This window comes from Salminus brasiliensis, chromosome 7, assembly GCF_030463535.1.
Source record: "Salminus brasiliensis chromosome 7, fSalBra1.hap2, whole genome shotgun sequence".
In the NCBI taxonomy this organism is placed as follows: Eukaryota; Metazoa; Chordata; class Actinopteri; order Characiformes; family Bryconidae; genus Salminus; species Salminus brasiliensis.
In genome coordinates this window covers 34,012,375-34,030,010 of record NC_132884.1, presented here as the reverse complement: position 1 = coordinate 34,030,010, position 17,636 = coordinate 34,012,375, and the positions used below count along the sequence as shown (strand labels likewise).

Sequence of the window (17,636 nt, the reverse complement as noted above, 5' to 3'; positions counted from 1 at the left end):
CCAGCACCTTTTCTTCCTTACATTTATGTCACCGAGCAGATGCTTTTATCCAAGGCAACAAATCACTGTAATTTAAAGCTCCATATGGCGTTACAGTAATCGTAAGGCCGGTATTGATTTCAGGATGTTCAAGGGCAAGAGCACAGCAGTCCCTCACAATCCGAATCTCCCAAAGCCTTGTCTCGTCTTTACCTTTTTATTACTGTTATGGAGACTTTAACCAGTACATCCTAACCATTTGTTCTGTCCACAAAAAGGATAAGAAGCATAAGTCAGAGAGCTGGGAAATGAGGGGTCTTTCACAGGTCACTCGAAGCATTAGGAACTACCCTGCGTAGAGGTCAGATTCGAGGTCAGTTCATGCCAGGAGAAACAGCTGTTAGCCCGTCCCCACAGGTCAGAGAGAGATCAGAGGGTACATTCTGGAGAGCTTTGGGGCACGGTGGCCCTGAAACCTCAGCTGGAGTGGGTTTACTTTTCCAGCAGGAACTGCCAGGAGCTGTAGATTCTATTAAACCGTTTGTAACTAATGTAATTAAATGTGACACAACACATCAGGCTTATCTGGTTGTGCATCTTCCCTCACAAAGTAAGCTTTAAACACTACATAATTAATAAATAACAGTGAACCAAGCCAATGCTGTTTTCCCTGTATCTCTCCGCTATGTTCCGTTGCTTGAGGTGAATGTAAACTTGTCCTAATGGTTTACATAATCCAGTAATCGCATGAGGTCCATGCTGTAGTAACGTATTTGCTGGTGAATTTTCAGATCCCGATTTACTTGAACCATCAGATCTGCCTCTAGGCCAGATTGTAGTTTTGCTCTTATCTCTCGCAGGGAGTTTTCTTCAGCAAAAAGCTTACGCACTCTGCCCCATTACACTCGGAGGAAACATGCCTATAGTACACTTAACAAGAGGTGGGCCCTGCTATTCTAGTCACATAGGTCTGTGACAGGAGATAGAGCCAAACCTACGTTTTCCTTTGACCAATGGCGGCAAAATGTCTTCCAGCTTGTCAATCAAACTCAATTGGAAGCTTGTGCTGAGAGAGACGTATGGCCTTGGAGGCTTGCAAGGGTACAACAGCAGCAAATCAATCACAGCACTCAGAATTCCTCACACAGCCAGTCTTTCAGGAACATTTCTCCCTGAAGAGCATTTCAAGCACCATTTCCTAGGAAAGAGTTTGGATATGGTCAGTAGTAATAATAAACGCAAATCCCATCTTGTCTGGAGACACCGCTCCATCCTTGATGCTTGAAATCTAATCTTTCGGTCATGGATTGTCTCCATCAAAGAAACATCTAATTGAAGGAGCGTGTAATTTGGAGATAGCAGAGGTTATCTCCAACAGTGAGGGCTGAGGGCATTTGAAATGGACTGAGGAAACACATTAGTTCAATTAGTTCAATTAGGCTGATTCTTACCGTCCTCGCGGGACTTCTGGATGAAGGCGTCCACTCCGCTTTCTCCGTAATTCCCCTCAGAAGCTACGGTGGAGACGTAGTTCCAGCCCATATACCTCACGATGTCCACCATGGCCTGGGCCTGGTAGGTGTCTGGCGGAACCACGCGGGAGAAGAAGTCGTACCTCGTGTTGTCACTCAACTCCGGCGCTGTTGAAGCGTAGCTCACCTGGGGGATCTGTAGTGGTGGGGGGGCAGACACACAACCACACTCAGGGTCTTAAGTACACAGTTCCCACAAACCCTGCTGAGCCCAAGCCTGTACCCCTGACAGATTACAACACACCTCATCATGACACGAACTTCATTTCCCACCGAGCCGCGTGTGATCTCCTGAAGACCACGGGAGGTCAGGGAGTCCATTCAGAGATAATGCATGTGTGTCAAGTTGCTGACACGTAGGTCAACAGTAGCTATCACACAGTTGCAGGCGGCTTCCCCCAACAGGATCATTTTGTTGCAGTTTATTTATGTTGTTTATTTTATTTTTTTTGTTTTTTTTGCTCACAGTTGGTCAATCTCAGCAGCAAGCAGCAGAATTTCTTGTAAAATTTGCTTTATAAAGCATGTTACAGCACTCGTGAGACTTAATGCGTTTTGTTCAGGGTGGAGGAAGGAGGTTGGTATTTGTGCTGCCTCTTGCCCTTAAGAACAGCCCAAGGAAAAGGTTACACCTGCCTATCACGTCAGTGCCTAAGCAGCGCATCCAAAATGGCAACATTATTTCACACCGCCGTGACGTAGTCCTTCTCACCATAATGTGCAAAATGGATGTGCCATGCGAAACAGATGTCTCCACAGCTACAGAAGGCAGTGGATGTGCTTCAGCATGCAGTTGCAGATTCTGTCAGAGACAATATTTTCTTGCATTACTCACTAAATAAAAAAAAACAATGGCTCACAGGGCATTGAATGTCACATCTAAGGATGGACGTGTGGCATGAAAAACAATAGAGAAATGGTCAGGGTATTTTTATGCTCATTTTCCAGGAGTTTTCCAGATAAACTGGCATGTTATTTGATCATGTTTGAGCTAAATACAACCAACAACAGCGAAAAGTGGAAGTGTATGCATTTAATCAACATCCACGTTACCTAAACTATTAGCCATACTTACTGTTTGCAACGATGTGGATACTACTGGATCTATTATATCAGCTAGCCACCCCGTTGTGTGTGTGTGTGTGTGTTATTTTTGTTTGTTTGTGACATTTTCCTGTACTGACAGTCTAAGGGCTACACTTTGCCACAAAGCTAACAAGTATATGTGCTGCCCAGGGGAGATCTTACGTAATCTTATGTAATCTTAAGTAAGATGAGGGTGGGTCTCCTTGCTTGAAATATTATTGTAAAGGGAAGTATGATGTGAAGACATGCTGTGGCATTTATGTGTTTGTCAAAATCCATAGCAATATGTCGTTTTTTGGGTCGCTTGGTGCCACTACCTAATTGTCAGCATGCACTTTGTGCCTTACTGTTGATTTTCTGTTCATTCATTAAAAAACATGCTGGCTGGGCGCAGCATCGCTGCTATGGAGTTAACATCACAACCAGTGGCTTTGGCCTTCCTAACGTGCCGGTCTCACCCAGCATCACTACACCATTAGCATTGCTACTGCAGTAACTACAGTGGTAGTAGCTAGCGTTCATCACTATGTTCATGATGTCCTGGGCCCTTAACATATAAAAACTGGTAAATATGTGGTCTTGAGTCCTTAACCAGGCAGGGTCACATGAAATGCAACATGAAACATAATAGAGGTCAGAGGTCGCAGCGCCTTATTCAAAATAAAGAGCAGTTATTTTGGTCCCAAACTCCACATTGTTGAAATGTCATTGATGATTCTATGTAGCCAATGGCGATCCTTTCTTTTTCTTGTTTCTTGTTTAATTTCTTCCTAATTTAATCATTTGCAATTTTCACATACTAGCTAGGACTCTATCAGCCTATAACATCCTATCCACAGCCTATCGATGCTGCCAACCTTGGAAGTGTAAAGGCACCAATGCTACATTTGTAATAATTGTATGTAATGATTAGACTTAAAAGCTTCTTCTCTGAGCAGTAAGTATTCATTTCTTCAGTTAAACACTAACATTAAAATAAATACACATAACATCAGTGTAGTAGTTTTGTAAAAGTGTAACATTAGAAGAACATCATGGAAGACTGTTATTATGTTTAGGTATCATCCAACTCCTGGTTTGATAAGTCAGGGCTGTTGAAATGATGTTAAATGTTTCAGGTGAGCTATGATTGAATTGAACACATCCACACGCTGCCTTTGGTCAACCTGGAAAAATCTGGAACCAAGATAAAAAAAAATTAATCCCACTGTGCTACCACTGTGTCCTAGAGGCCACTATGTCCCAAGCCATGCCACTTTGCCATCAGTTGCTGGAGTCTGAGAGAGCACAATTGGCCGTGCTCTCTCTGGGTGGGTAGATGCTGTTCTCCCCACTTATCCCTCTTAAAGTGATGTTGGCTGACACAGGCGTCTGTTAGCTGGTGTGGAGCTGGGGACCAGGCAATTTTCTCCAAACATGCCTGACTGGCTTTGCATGCAGTTTCGAGGGCATTGGTAGTACTAGGGAAAACTATTAATGGTGGACTAACTGTCAGTATCCAATTGGGAGAAAGAGGAAAACATTCAAATACATTACTATCGATCATATCAGTATTATTGATACTGATACATTTTCTAATGGAAGCATTTACCGCATCAGGAAAATATTTTGGTCACATTTAATTAGCGAATAATTATTATCTAAATTAATTATTGTGGGAGTTAGGGTTGTATGGCTGAGTTGTAATTATTGGAGAGGTTTTCCCCCCAGGAAATCATGTCTATGCTTAAGTGCTCAACCATTCTGCAAGCCTGATTTGATTTCATGTTTAGCTGTGCAGTAAAAGACATGGAGGAATCTCTTTGCACCTTCCTGTGCTCTAACCTCAGAGGAGTTTCGTGACGAAGGTGTGGAAGGTTACAGCTGTTGGTTCGTCATGCAGCAGCATGTTATTTTAAGATTTCAAATCCGGTTTTCTCAGCACCTGAAGGGCACCTAATGATAACAGCAGCAGCTGAGTTTAAAATAAATGTTTCCACCCAAGCGCAAAAGCTTTCACCACGCACAACGTTTGCATATGCGCATGCAATTACTGCATCCCGTAGCTTGAAGAAATGACACGCAGTAACACGGACTGCGGATTACTTTTCCCAGAGATAAAAATCGATGCCCACCGCCAAGTGTATAACAGTCGCACATGCAGTTGCTGCAGCTCTTAAAAAAAAAAATAATAAAATTAAAACAGGATGGAAAAATACTGTACTTGTATGTGCATGTTATGGGGAGCTCACAGTTCACAGCTGGGGCTGGTGGCTGCTTGCAGGCATGGAGAGGCTTGTGGATAAACTAATTTGAAACAAATATCCCTCTTCCATATCTAACAGTGCTTCTCAACTGTTATCAGCTGTTGTTTACTCTGATAGGAGATGCAATTTTCACATCTGTTACTGTCAGGCTAAGTGGAGCAGCAAATGGCTGAGCTGCAAGAATAGAATGACAAAAACGCTGTGTAATTATTGAACAAAACAGATTGGTCCTGCACTAGGAACAGGCATTAGCCTTGCGAATCGTGTTATAGAGAACCATCCGAACACAATTCCATAAGCCCGGGCCAATTTCCACTTAATATTAACAAATTATTTGATTAAATGTATTGGAGAAAGACCTGTTACTATTTTAAGAACTGTACATTTCAACATGTATTCAGTTCAGTTGGGGGGGGGGAGGGGGTTAAGAAAAAGCACATTTCACAATGTCATGATGTTATTAGCTCTTGTCTGCTAGTCACCGGTGAGAGTCATCAGTCAAGCTTTGGGCCAAAACCGGTTAAAGAGCCATACTGCACAGCCAAAAGAGTGTGTTCACAGTGCTGATGACCCCCATCTGGCGTCCACAGAGGCATTCACAGAGCCTGAGCCGCTCCGACTTCAAGCTGTGAAGCAATGAAATTGATCTGTCAGTTTAATGGGCGAGCTGCACCGAGATACACAGTGAGTGACAGAAAGCGAGACATTCCTCTGTGCCATCAGCTGATGTATCTCTAGAGTCTGCCATTTATGTCAGAGCGGAAGGATAGATTGCACGTTCGGATGCTAAAGCCTGAGCAAGTTCAATCTTACCGCGAGTTGGGCCTTTTCATTGGGTTTGAATCTAAATTGCTCCATTCAGGTTCTACAAGTCCTACAAACAAAAACAGCAGGCTTCACAATCACTCTTAGTTTATGAATGCTTGGAGTCTTTTCAAATGATGAGATATTTGCCATATACTCAATATCCAAAGCATCTGAAAAACAAAAATAAAAACAAAGCATGTTTGGTGTATTGTATAACTCTGCATCTTCACAGCTCAAGGCTCTAGGGCCTTAGTAAATGATGAGTTATCTGTCATATACTATCTAGTATCAGATCTAGTCCTGGAGGACTGGTGTCCAGCACAGTTTAATGATTTCCCTGCTCAAACAGACCTGGTTTTGTGGACCTTGGATACCTGCTCATTTGCTGTTTCTTCTGAAATAAACAGTGTTAAAAAGACTTTTGTTGAAGTAACATTTGTTGAAGTCTCTACTCCAATTTTGGAAAACACTGCTATGAGGATCTGATTGAATTTAGAGACAAGATTTAGTGAGGTCAGGATGTTGGATGATCGCCACACGATCTCCACTCCAGTCCACTCCACCCACATGGTGCCTATAGGTTGATGTTCATCTGCTCCAGGGAGTCCTATTCTATTGCAATATGTCTCTACAGGTACTAGACGAGCTGTGTGTGTGTGTTTGTCAGCAATGGGTGCAACCAAAAGTAGCAGAATGTAATTATTAGATGGGGTGTCCACAAATATTTTGAGTTATGTGGGTGTGTTTGAGCAGGGAAATCACCGAACTGTGCTGGACACTGGTCCTTCAGGGCTGGATTAAAGAACCCTGCTGCGTAGCTAAAGCAAAAGGATAGATTGTAGGTTCGGTTGCTAAAGTCTGAGCAACTTCAGTCTTGCTACAAGCTGTGCCTTTTCTTTGGGTTTAAATCTAAATTGCTTCATTCATGTTCTTCAAGTTCTACAAACAAAAAAAGCAGATCATAGACATCACAATCATTCTTAATTTATAAATGCTTGGAGCTTTTTCTAATTATGACATACAGTGTCTTGAAAAAGTATTGGCCTTTTACCTATGTTGTTACATTACAACATAACCTGTATTTAAATGTTTTGGGGGTTTTTTATTATCTGAGTTATATGGGATGCATTTGCACAAAATAGTCTCAGTTGTTAAGATGAAATGAGAAAAATAAATAAATAAATAAATAATTGTGGAAATCAGTAACTGAAAATTGGGATGTGCTCAGGATATGTGTTCCCCCTCTTTGCAGTGAAGCCCCTAAAACGTTCTGTTGCAACCAGTTACCCTCAGAAGTCCACCTATGTGTAATCTAAGTATAACATGATATGCCAGTATATACACACCTTTTCTGAAAGGCCCCAGAGGCTGCAACACCATTAAGCAAGAGGCACCACTAACCAAACAACACCATGAAGACCAAGGAGATCTCCAAGTTAGGGACAACGTTGTAGAGAAGTACAAGTCAGGGTTGGGTTATAAAAAAATCTCTGATGATCCCCCAGAGCACCATCAAATCCATTATCATCAAATGGAAAAAGCATGGTACCACACTCTCATACTGGGTAAGGATTAATCAGAGAGGCAGCACAGAGACCAAAGGTAACCCTGAAGGGAAGAGCTGCAAAGTTCCCAAGCAGAGACTGGAGTATCTGTCCATATGACCACAATAAGCCGTACACTTCATAGAGCTGAGCTTTATGGAAGAGTGGCCAGAAAAAAAGCTTTTACTTACAGACAAAAGGAAGGAAATAGGAAGGCTCCTTTTGAGTTTGCCAAAAGGTTTGTGGGAGACTCCTCAAATGTCTGGAGGAAGGTGCTCTGGTCAGATGAGACCAAAATTGAACTTTTAGGCCACCAAAGAAAACGCTACCTCATCACCCCAAGAACACCATCCCCACAGTGAAACATGGTGGTGGCAGCATCATGCTGTGGGGATGTTTTTCAGCAGCAGGGATTGGGAAACTGTCCCGAATCAAGGGGAAGATGGATGGTGCTCAATACAGGGACATTCTTGAGCAAAACTTGTTTCTGTCTGTCAGTGATTTGAAACTGGGGCGGAGGTTCATCTTCCAACAGGACAATGACCCAAAGCATACTGCTTAAGCAACACTTGAGTGATTTAAGGGGAAACGTGTATATGTATTGGAATGGCGTCAAAGCCCCGACCCTAATTCAATTAAGAATCTGTGGTCAAACTTGAAGATTGCTGTTCAGCAGTGGAAACCATCTAACAAGATAATGGAGCAGTTTTGCCTTGAGAAATGGCAAATGGCCAAAAATCCTAGCGGCGAAATGTGGCAAGCTCTAGACTTATTGAAAGTGACTTGCAGTTTTCTGTTAGTTTTGTCCTATTTGTTGTTTGCTTCACAATAAAAAAAATCAAATGTTTAAAGTTGTAAGCATGTAAATGAAATGATGCAAACCCTCAAATAATCCATTTTAATTCCAGGATGTGAAGTAATGAAACACAACAAAAGGCCAAGGGGGTGTATTTGCCATGTACCATGTTCCAAGCATTTACTTCATAACCAAAGCAGAAGCAAACAAAACACGCTAGATGTGCTGCACGTCTGGTGTACTGTAAAGCTCCAAGACCGTTGCAAATGATGAGTTATCTGTCTGATATGGTTCTTCAAACCTAGACCTGGAGGACCAGAGTCCAGCACAGTTTAGTAATTTCTCTGCTCAAATGTACCTGGGTTTAACTTATCTGTTGATTGCCACGTTTTGTGGGTGTGTTTGAGCAGGGAGGTCACCAAACTGAACTGAAAATCAGTTCTCTAAGGCAGGATCTGAGGAACCTTGATGTATGGCCTAAGTATCAACCATATTACTATCATAAAAAGAAGGATTGATTGTGCACTATATGTCCAAATGTTTGTGGACACCTCTTCTAATGAATACATTCTTTAGGTTGCACCAATTGCTGACACAGATGGGCAAATGCACACACACACACACACACACACACACACACAGCTTTTCTAGTCCCTGTAGAGATGTACTGCCAATAGAATTGGACTGTCATGCTTATTTCTAGATGTGGGCTAGAGGGGATTTGTGTTCTCTGGAATGATGGCGCTCCATTCACTACTTTTAAAATTTGTTGGGGATAAGGTTGGGTGGTGGTCATGCTATGTCCTGATCTCATTAATGCTCTTTTCACTGAATGCAATCATATCCTCACAGCAATGCTCTAAAATCTATCAGAAAGCTTTCCCTGTAGAGATAGTTACTCCAACAAAAGCGAGATAGATAGATATTTTAATACCCTTGATTTCGGATCCAGGTGTCCTAATACTTTTGTCCATATAATGCACATTCTGATACTTGAATGTGAGCAACTTTAATCTTAGTAAGATTGGATTTTTATTTTATTGGGTTTGAATCAAATTTGCTCTATTTGTGTTCTACAAGTCCTACAAACAAAAACAGCAGCATCACAATCACTATTTTATGAATGCTTGGAGTCAATTTCAATTTATGATATATTTGCCATATACTGTGTAGCTAAAGCATCTCCTCCCAACTGGGGAACAATAACCAAAAGACAGTGCGCTAGATGTACTGCATGTTTGGCATATTGTAAACTCTGTTTAACAGTTCAAGGCTCTGGGGCTTTGGAGTTATTTGTCACATACTGTCTGCTATGATTCTTCAGAACTAGACCTAGAGGACCAGTGTCCACCGCAGTTTGATGATTCCTCTGCTCAAACACTGCCCTTAACTCTGTTTAAACTTGTTAATTGCCAGGTTTAGTGGGTGTGTTTGAGTTGGGCTGGACACTGCTCCGCTAGGACCGGGTTTAAAGAACCCTTCTATATGGCCAAAGCATCAAGCATTTAACTATGTCAAAGCAGAAGGATAGATTTTATGTTTGTGTGCTAAAGCCTGAGCAACTTCAATCTTCCTGCAAAGTTGTGCTTTTTTCTGCTGAATCTGAATCTAAATTGCTTCAGGTCCTGCAAACAAAAACAGCTGGGCATAGGAATCACAATAATTCCTCATGTATGGTTGTTTGGAGCCTTTTCAAATGATGACATATTTGGAATATACTCTATACCCAAAGCGTCTATCTGGGGGAAAATAACAAAAACCAAACAAGCTAGATGCATTGCATGTTTGGCATATTGTATAACTCTGTTTTACAGTTCAAGGCACTGGAGCCTTTTTGAATTATAAGTTATTTGCTATATACGGTTTGGCTAAAGCATTTTCTTTATAGCTGGGAGAAAAACACACAGAAAAAGCTAGATGCATTGTGCAACTGGAGTATTGTATAACTCTCTTTTACAGTTCAACTAAGAGGGAGGTTTCACAACGTGCATTAGATATCTTTCTAATATTCTCATCATTCAAACTTGACCTTTCAAGATTTAGCAGTCCATTGCACCCTGGAAATGGCATCTAGTCATGCTTATCTCATTCAGTATCTTTGGTCTCTAGGGGAGACTGTCATCACGCAGCCTCCTTATAGCATTTCCATCGCTTCTGGAACGAGCGCTTTATGGGGAGTAGAGGCCCGGGCCCGGTGAATCAAATTAATATCTGACTCATATTCCAGGCTCAGCTCTTTCTGCCTGACCAAACAGACCCTTCAGCGGACTACCAGAACGTTGCGTTTTTAACTGGTCACCTAACAGCTGTAGGGCAGGAGCCTGTTCTGTTCTGTGGTAGGTGTGATGATGAATCTCTAAGGCGGCGCTGGAGATCAGGGGTATTACGTAGGGGTTATGCAGGGCAGGGAAGGAAGGTAAGTCTTTGTCAGTTCATTATCTCCTCCAAGCAGCATGGTTCTTGTTTGGAGCCGACAGCAGGAGAGGAGCTTATCCAGTGTCGGGGTCAAAGAGGGGTTTGGATATAATCGCCACAGGGGCTTCCTGCCAACCAAGCAGCCTTGACAAAAATCAGCTCCAGCTATTGATTTGTTTGTCATACTCCGGTGTAAGACAGCTAACAATCATTACTTGGCAGGGGTTGAACGTGATATTTTGACTGGTCCACGTTATCGTTATTTCAACTGCAGAGAATGATTTAAAGCCTTATGGTAATTACTCGTTCATCAGCGATGCTTGTCTGATTCTGCTCGCTTCTAATTTTTGTTCCAAAAAACCCAAGAAAGAGAAGAGATGGCATAATAGGGCCACAGGGACCTCATATTTACATGAAGATGGCACACTTAGAAGCATGATTTTTACATTTCAATCCAATTTTACCCGACAGAACTTTTGCCCTTTTTTGCCTCCATTTTCTTTCAGGAATCCTTCATCAAAACGCGTCAGGTCTGTGCTAGCATATGCTAATCAGCTCTGTCAGAGGGAGCCATTTCATCATCTACAAAGACAGCATTGAGAGAAAGCTGAGGCTGCAAAGTCAGTTTTGTGTATTGCATTAATGGGATCCCACTGGAATATAGAGGGAGGCCCTAGAAGATCAACAGATGCTGTAATATGGTGTCACAGTAATGGTGTATGTGTGTGTGTGTGTATGTTATTTCTGGTCGCCCATTGCTTCCGAAAAATACCCTTTTGCTGTGGAAAGCACATTTCCCCACTTTAAGAAAGCTAACAAAATAATGACTCTAGAACTCACAATCAACTGACGCAACGCTATCCAATTAAAGCTAAATGGTTTTGTTCCATTTTTCTGTTCATTTTCATAAACTGTCATTGTGGAGAAGCTAATGTGTTCTATAGGCAGAACAGCCAGATGGACCAAGTGATAGCACTAATAGCACCTATGTGAAGGATATAATAAGCGGCAGGGCCCACTTACATAACATCCCTAAAGAAGACGGAGGGAAAGCTACGGTGACGCCTTCCCTGTAGCTTCTTCAGACATTTAATGGAGAAAGGCCTCAATTATAGATGCTTGTGAGCAACATTAATTATTCAAAGTAGCCTCTGTGCTGTAGACCTCTCAATGGCGATTGAGGGTGAAATATTGGCAAGGGAAAATACCACCTGCTTAATTATGGTGATTAGCTCAGGGGGCCATCTCGCCTCCCCTCTACAATCCATCCTTATTTGTCTATTTCTCTGCTAATCGTGCCACTGCAGATGGGGAATTCACAGCTAGATTTTTAGTGGTCTACCTGTTGCTGTACATTTCCACCACCAATTAACTGTCAAGGGAGGACGTAGAATTTGTCGCCACTTATAATTACAATGTTCTTTAATCCAGGCTGATTAGATGGAATCTGTATTATGAGGACACATACTAGTACAGATCAAAAAGAGTAAAGACAAAAAGACGAGCAGGTAATTATGTAGTAGGCTTGGCTTTGGACGGCGGAAATTAGGCTTTTTAATTGCAATGCTGTTGATCACTGCTCCTTCTTGTAAATGGTAAAAGACTAAAGGTCACCTCTAAGTTTAGAAAGTCATCTGTTTGTTTACCTAAAATAAATGGTGTTGTATAATGAGACAATACAAACAAAACCCATTAAGAGAGCTGATTTTGAATTCACAAGGTTTTAAGGTTTGCTTTATTTTAATAGAATTTGTATAATATACTATTACTACTGTTGATATTAGAGATGCCCAAACTGTTTTATCTTAGAAGCCCAATATACATTGTAAAGAAAGTAGAGTCAGGTCAACTTAAAAGCCTGAACTACAGAGCTTATTTAACTCTTTTTCAGTGATTAATCTAATATAATTAATCATTTTTTGAATCTAAATAGGGGTCTACAACTAAATTGATTATTGTAAAGGGATTCATATGTGGGTGTGTGTGTGTGCTTCATTAAAAAAATTCTAAGTAATATTCAAAAATATATATTCTTTATCATATTATCTTAAAAACACATAGTATGCACTTCAGGACATTATTATTATTCTGCAACAACAACAACAAAAATGGTAACCTCTGTTTAATTGCATGAAAACCCTATACCTGAATACTAGACTTCAAACTTGGTTTAAAAAAAATGGTTTAAACTTGGAATTATTTAATCACTGGGGTAATCTGTAGGTTAGGCTATCACTTGTAAATGTATTTGTGCATCAATGTAACTAATGAAAAGAATGTACAGGTTGTAGAAACAGGCTGTGATGTTAGTTTAAGCTAGTCTCTCATTTGTAGATGGCCATTAGAGTAAATAGAAAAATTTTAAACAGACAAATAACAATGTTAGATAAGGCACTGTGCAACGTTACGTTACCATAACATAAGTTACTTTTAGCATGGGGCACTTATGGTGCTGTCATGCTACTGTGTTGACCATGATCTGTGAATGCTTACACTACAAGTGCTTGTGCATAGCAGTTATACTGCTGTGATAACCCATCTCCACATTGCAAAGCTTGCAGAGCACCACTTTGTTGGCTCTCTGTCTAAAAAATCCCCTACAGTGTTTTTTTAACAGCACAACCATCTTTGTGCAAACTTATGACCTCCTCTACTTTTTAGCTGTCTAGCCAAGAAAGAACGGAAAGGTACATTTTCTGTGGTGTAATTTCACAGCTCTAGAGTGGCCCTACTGTCTAATTGCCTTCTCATCAACTGTCAGAAGATTATACGTTAATTCTCAGTGCTTCATTGTCAAAAGCCCTCCAGACTTGAAATAAACCCACCCAGATGGAAATAAACAGTAGACAAATGGAGGGGGAAGGAACACAGAATAAATATCTTATGTAATAATATGTAATTAATTTTATCTGCAGCTCATTTACTAATGCTCTAAGGCTCAATTTATTATGTGTTGTTGACCCAACTGAGATGCAGAACTTAGGAGAACTGGGTAAGGTGGAGGATTATTAGACTTCCTGGTGTGTCAAACCCTGTATAGCCTCTCCATTCACAATTTAATTCGTTCAGTCATTAATTTGTGAAAATACACATGACCTGTAATAGTAATTTAATCATTTAATGGCAACGTGATTCATCATAAAACACTGCAATACCTCATGTGTGAAGTCTTTTTCTGACACTGTAATCAACTGATTATATTTGAATGGATGAAACTGTTTTTAATGCTGTTTTGCCTTTCTATATACTATACACTTTTGCATTTCACATTTCAAGTAAAGATCTACCAGTGATAAGTAGACACAGGCCAGCACTGCGTTCCCTATTTGCTATATAGTGTTTGATATATAGTGGTAAAGGAATGACCATGGAACGACTTAAAGATTTATTGTTGAGAATCTGAACAATACTACATTGCAGACACCCTCTACTGTGAAATATTTCTGTAATGGGGGGATTTCAAATGCAGCTCAAGACCATACACCTCAAGGCCAGGACCCCAGAGTAGGAGCAGGCACCTCAGACCTCATTTTAAGAATGAATGTATTTTACCTGCAGAGCTGGGCTAATACAATTTTGCCACAGGATGTTTCTGACTGATTTGCATGCTGTCAGAAATCTCAGTATAAATTACTGCGTATAAATAAGGCCCACAGATGGAATGAACAGTACACAAATTGAGGAACACACACTAAACAGCTTACACAATATTTACGCAATTTCAACTGCAGCTCATTCATTAATGTTTTTGAGGCTCAATGCAATATGTATTGTTAATCAAACTAAGATGCAAATAAGTAAACATGTGGGCTTTGATTTAACTAAGTTGAGCTCACTCAAACACTATAATCAGTCTTTTCATCATTTTAAATTGACTTTAGCTATCAATGTGCAAAGACAATCTGACAGATAGACACTGTAGTGTTTTCATATTTTGAATATTCATAATCAGTGGGTTAAAACAGTGGGTTAGTATTATTCTTATTTATTGTATTGGGGGCCTTCTTTGTTTAATTGTTTAGTTATGTTAAGTGTTTACATGCTTTAAAGCAAAGACTTTTCTTAACACCAAGATTGAGCTTTTGTAGAATTTAAATATTTTATATTATTATTATATCTGCTATATTTATTTATTATAAAATACTATATAAAACCTTTTTTCAAATGGTTATCTTAATGCTTTTGGTGCATTTTTTTGTGGTTCAAATTTGTAACTTGGGCACAAAACTGGGTGAAGAATCATCCAATTACATTTTGTACACCGTCTGGTCACACAATCAGCTTTAAAATTGTAGTGATTTACTTAATTAATTATATGATCAATAATGTCAACCCTATGTGCATGTTTCTCATACAATCCTTATCTTTGTATAGAGCTTTTGTATTATTTTAGCTTTTCTTTTCTTTTAGCTATCAGCAGAGTCGCCACATCATTTTGAGCTGAGAGGAAATTCAGCTGCTGAATTACTGTAGCTGCTCTATTCCCCCTGCAGAAACCAGTATCCATATTTTCACAAGATTTGTTTTGTGTCTCCTCTACCCACCAAACCTCAGGACAAGTAATTAAATCTGGTGCCACCACTGCAACAATGCACATTTCCTTTCCTGTGACGCTTGGGTACGGAGCAGCCATCATCATTCAAACACACTCAAACCTCTGCTGACATTTACCAAACAAAAAGAGGAGGACTGACCGGCATTCTGAATTTGTCGGGCTGTTTGTGCAGCTCTTTTTCGCAGCCTTATTTGGATAAAGCCTTGATTGCCTGGCTGGCAACTTCTCTCGCTCAGTGTCGCTCCCCTTCAGCTAGATTTATTATTCATTCATCTTTCAAACAGCACAGACACCACAATATTTCCAGCACCACGTAAAGGCTCTAAAATGATGGCCTGAACTTATGATGAGCTTTGATAGTGCGAAGAGATGGAGCATGTGATTTGGCTCATGTGAGGCAGAGAAGTAATCAGAAGAAGAGACGAAGAGACCATGAAAAGATATGACATACGTTTTACATTCTGAATTTGTACAAGCATATACATAAACATGAGTTCTCACTGTCCGGTCATCCTAACTGCTATACCTGGAGTAGTAACTGTCTGAAGGTAAACAGAGTTACATACTGTTCTTAAAAAAGGTTTCCAAATTGTTCTTGGCTTGGACATAGATTTCTATACATGGAGTTTTTTTTAACAGTGAAAAGGTTCTTCACGCTGTCTTTAGCCTGAATCTTTGGATTAGTACATGGGGAGGTGGGGTAATGTAATTATTACCATATTTTCTCAGTGCTGTCCAAATGCGAATGTCAAAGTCATGTAGCTGCTAATTTTCAAACTAAAATTTGATTAGGATTATAAGTGGCTTATAAGAGAAGAGGTGACGGCAGTGCGTAAATTGAGTAGCCGCTTCCATCTCAATCATTTATGCCAAGATTTCTTATCCCGTGCAAATCCCACATAAGTTTTACAGATGTGCTGTAGTAAAAAAGTACATTAGTCCAGCTCCTCTTGTCAAAGCAATCCCATCCAAATAAAGCTTTTTACAAAAATGACTTTTTTAATTAATTAAAAAGTTATTTAGGAAACTAAAGGTTCCCTAACTCGAGCTTCAAGTACGGCTCGGCTCGACCCGCCATCCCTTAAGATCCACAGAAGACAAGCATCCAGGCTTTTTTCTGTCCTGGTACCAAAGTGGTGGAACGAACTTCCCCTGGGTGTCCGAACAGCAAAATTGCTCGCTGTCTTCAAACGCAGACTGAAGACCCACCTCTTCCAAAAGAACTTGGGCGAATAGTAGAGTACCATGAGTCACCATATTGACTTGTCTTTAGTACTGTCTGAACCTAGAGGTATCTTTGAATTTTTAGTCTATTCTAACAAGCTGAGATTATTCTTGAATAAATAGCAAAGTACTTTTGTAAGTCGCTCTGGATAAGCGCATCTGCTAAATGCCTTTAATGTAAATGTAAATTCAAAAGTGCTTCTTTTCTGGTATCGTTCAAAAAAAAAAAAAAAAAAAAACTTCTATTCTAACGATCTATTTTTAACAGCATAATTGCATTAATGAATGTTTTAGTGCTGGGGAATGAGGTTGGTGAGGATGGTGCAACAGAAGTTAGACATGCACAGTAACCCAGAACGTTTTCAGAGATTACCCAGAGGAGCTGTAAGTGTGAACATAAATGTCCACATCATTTGTACCGAACATTACCCGGGCTTTATCCTGCCAGGCCCCTAGTACAAAGTCCTGGTAATGTCCGAGTGAACCCATGTGTGAATAGAGCAGGTCATTTTCCAGAGAATTCACAGTAGGTCATGCTGTACCTCATGTACAAGCTACACAGGCTCCCCCTTTGCCAAAACCATACAGAACATTTCCTGTAGTGAGAATGTGTCTGGTTCAGAAATTCACCCACTGTACACTAGATGAGTGAAAGTGCAACTGTGTCCTGATTCTCTGGACATTTTCTGGAGGTCATGTGTGTCAAAAAGGTTCGCAGGACAACAAGTTTGTAATACCTTCATCAGTCCACAGAACTGGCTTTTTTGGTGTTTCATTGAACATTGACTTACTGACACTGTATGTCATAACATAATTTTGGAAGAAGGACCACACCCTCAACTCCTCTCGATCCTTTTACGCTTCATATACCCTGCTTCACAGTCTAGTCCAGACCATGTGTAGCACAAACTTCACACCCACCTCCTCCCCATTTCCTCCTCTTCTTCCATCACTCACTACACCAGCAGGAAGACCTGGCTTCATGCACTGACCACAGGAAAGCCTATCCGGACTTCAAACCAAAATACTTCAGAGTCCACCCACCAGTTCTACCTCAGGGCATGGTCAGCACTAGCAAAACTACATTATGAACTGAGGTAAAAGCTACCTGAAAGCCCTTTGCTATCTTCATATAACCTTCTCCTGCTTTGTGGGCATCAATTATTAGGAAACTGTAAACATCAGTCAGTTCCATAGCCAGAGGTGTATATCAAGCACCTAGCCATGCAGCCTACATGAGGACACATTAGTGAAAGAATGGGTCGCTCTAAAGAGCTCACTGAATTTCAGCATGGTACTGTAATTGGATGCCACCATTGCAACAAGTCTTCCTTCCTTGATATTCCACCATCAACTGTGACTGTATCTGAAAAGTGGAAGCGTTTAGGAACCACAGCAACTCAGTGTGCTAGACCATGTACAGTTACAGAGCAGGGTCACAGAGTGCTGAGG

General features: G+C 40.6%; 1 protein-coding gene across 2 annotated transcripts in view; it reads right to left on the bottom strand.

Annotated features, from left to right (window-relative positions):
- The window catches only part of grm4 (glutamate receptor, metabotropic 4), a 201,740-nt gene that overhangs the window by 63,194 nt on the left and 120,910 nt on the right, over window positions 1-17,636 (bottom strand). For both annotated transcript variants that reach the window (XM_072684705.1, XM_072684706.1), the window contains exon 3: window positions 1,431-1,647. In XM_072684705.1, coding sequence (XP_072540806.1) covers window positions 1,431-1,647 — 217 coding nt within the window. The remainder of the gene's footprint in view (window positions 1-1,430; window positions 1,648-17,636) is intronic.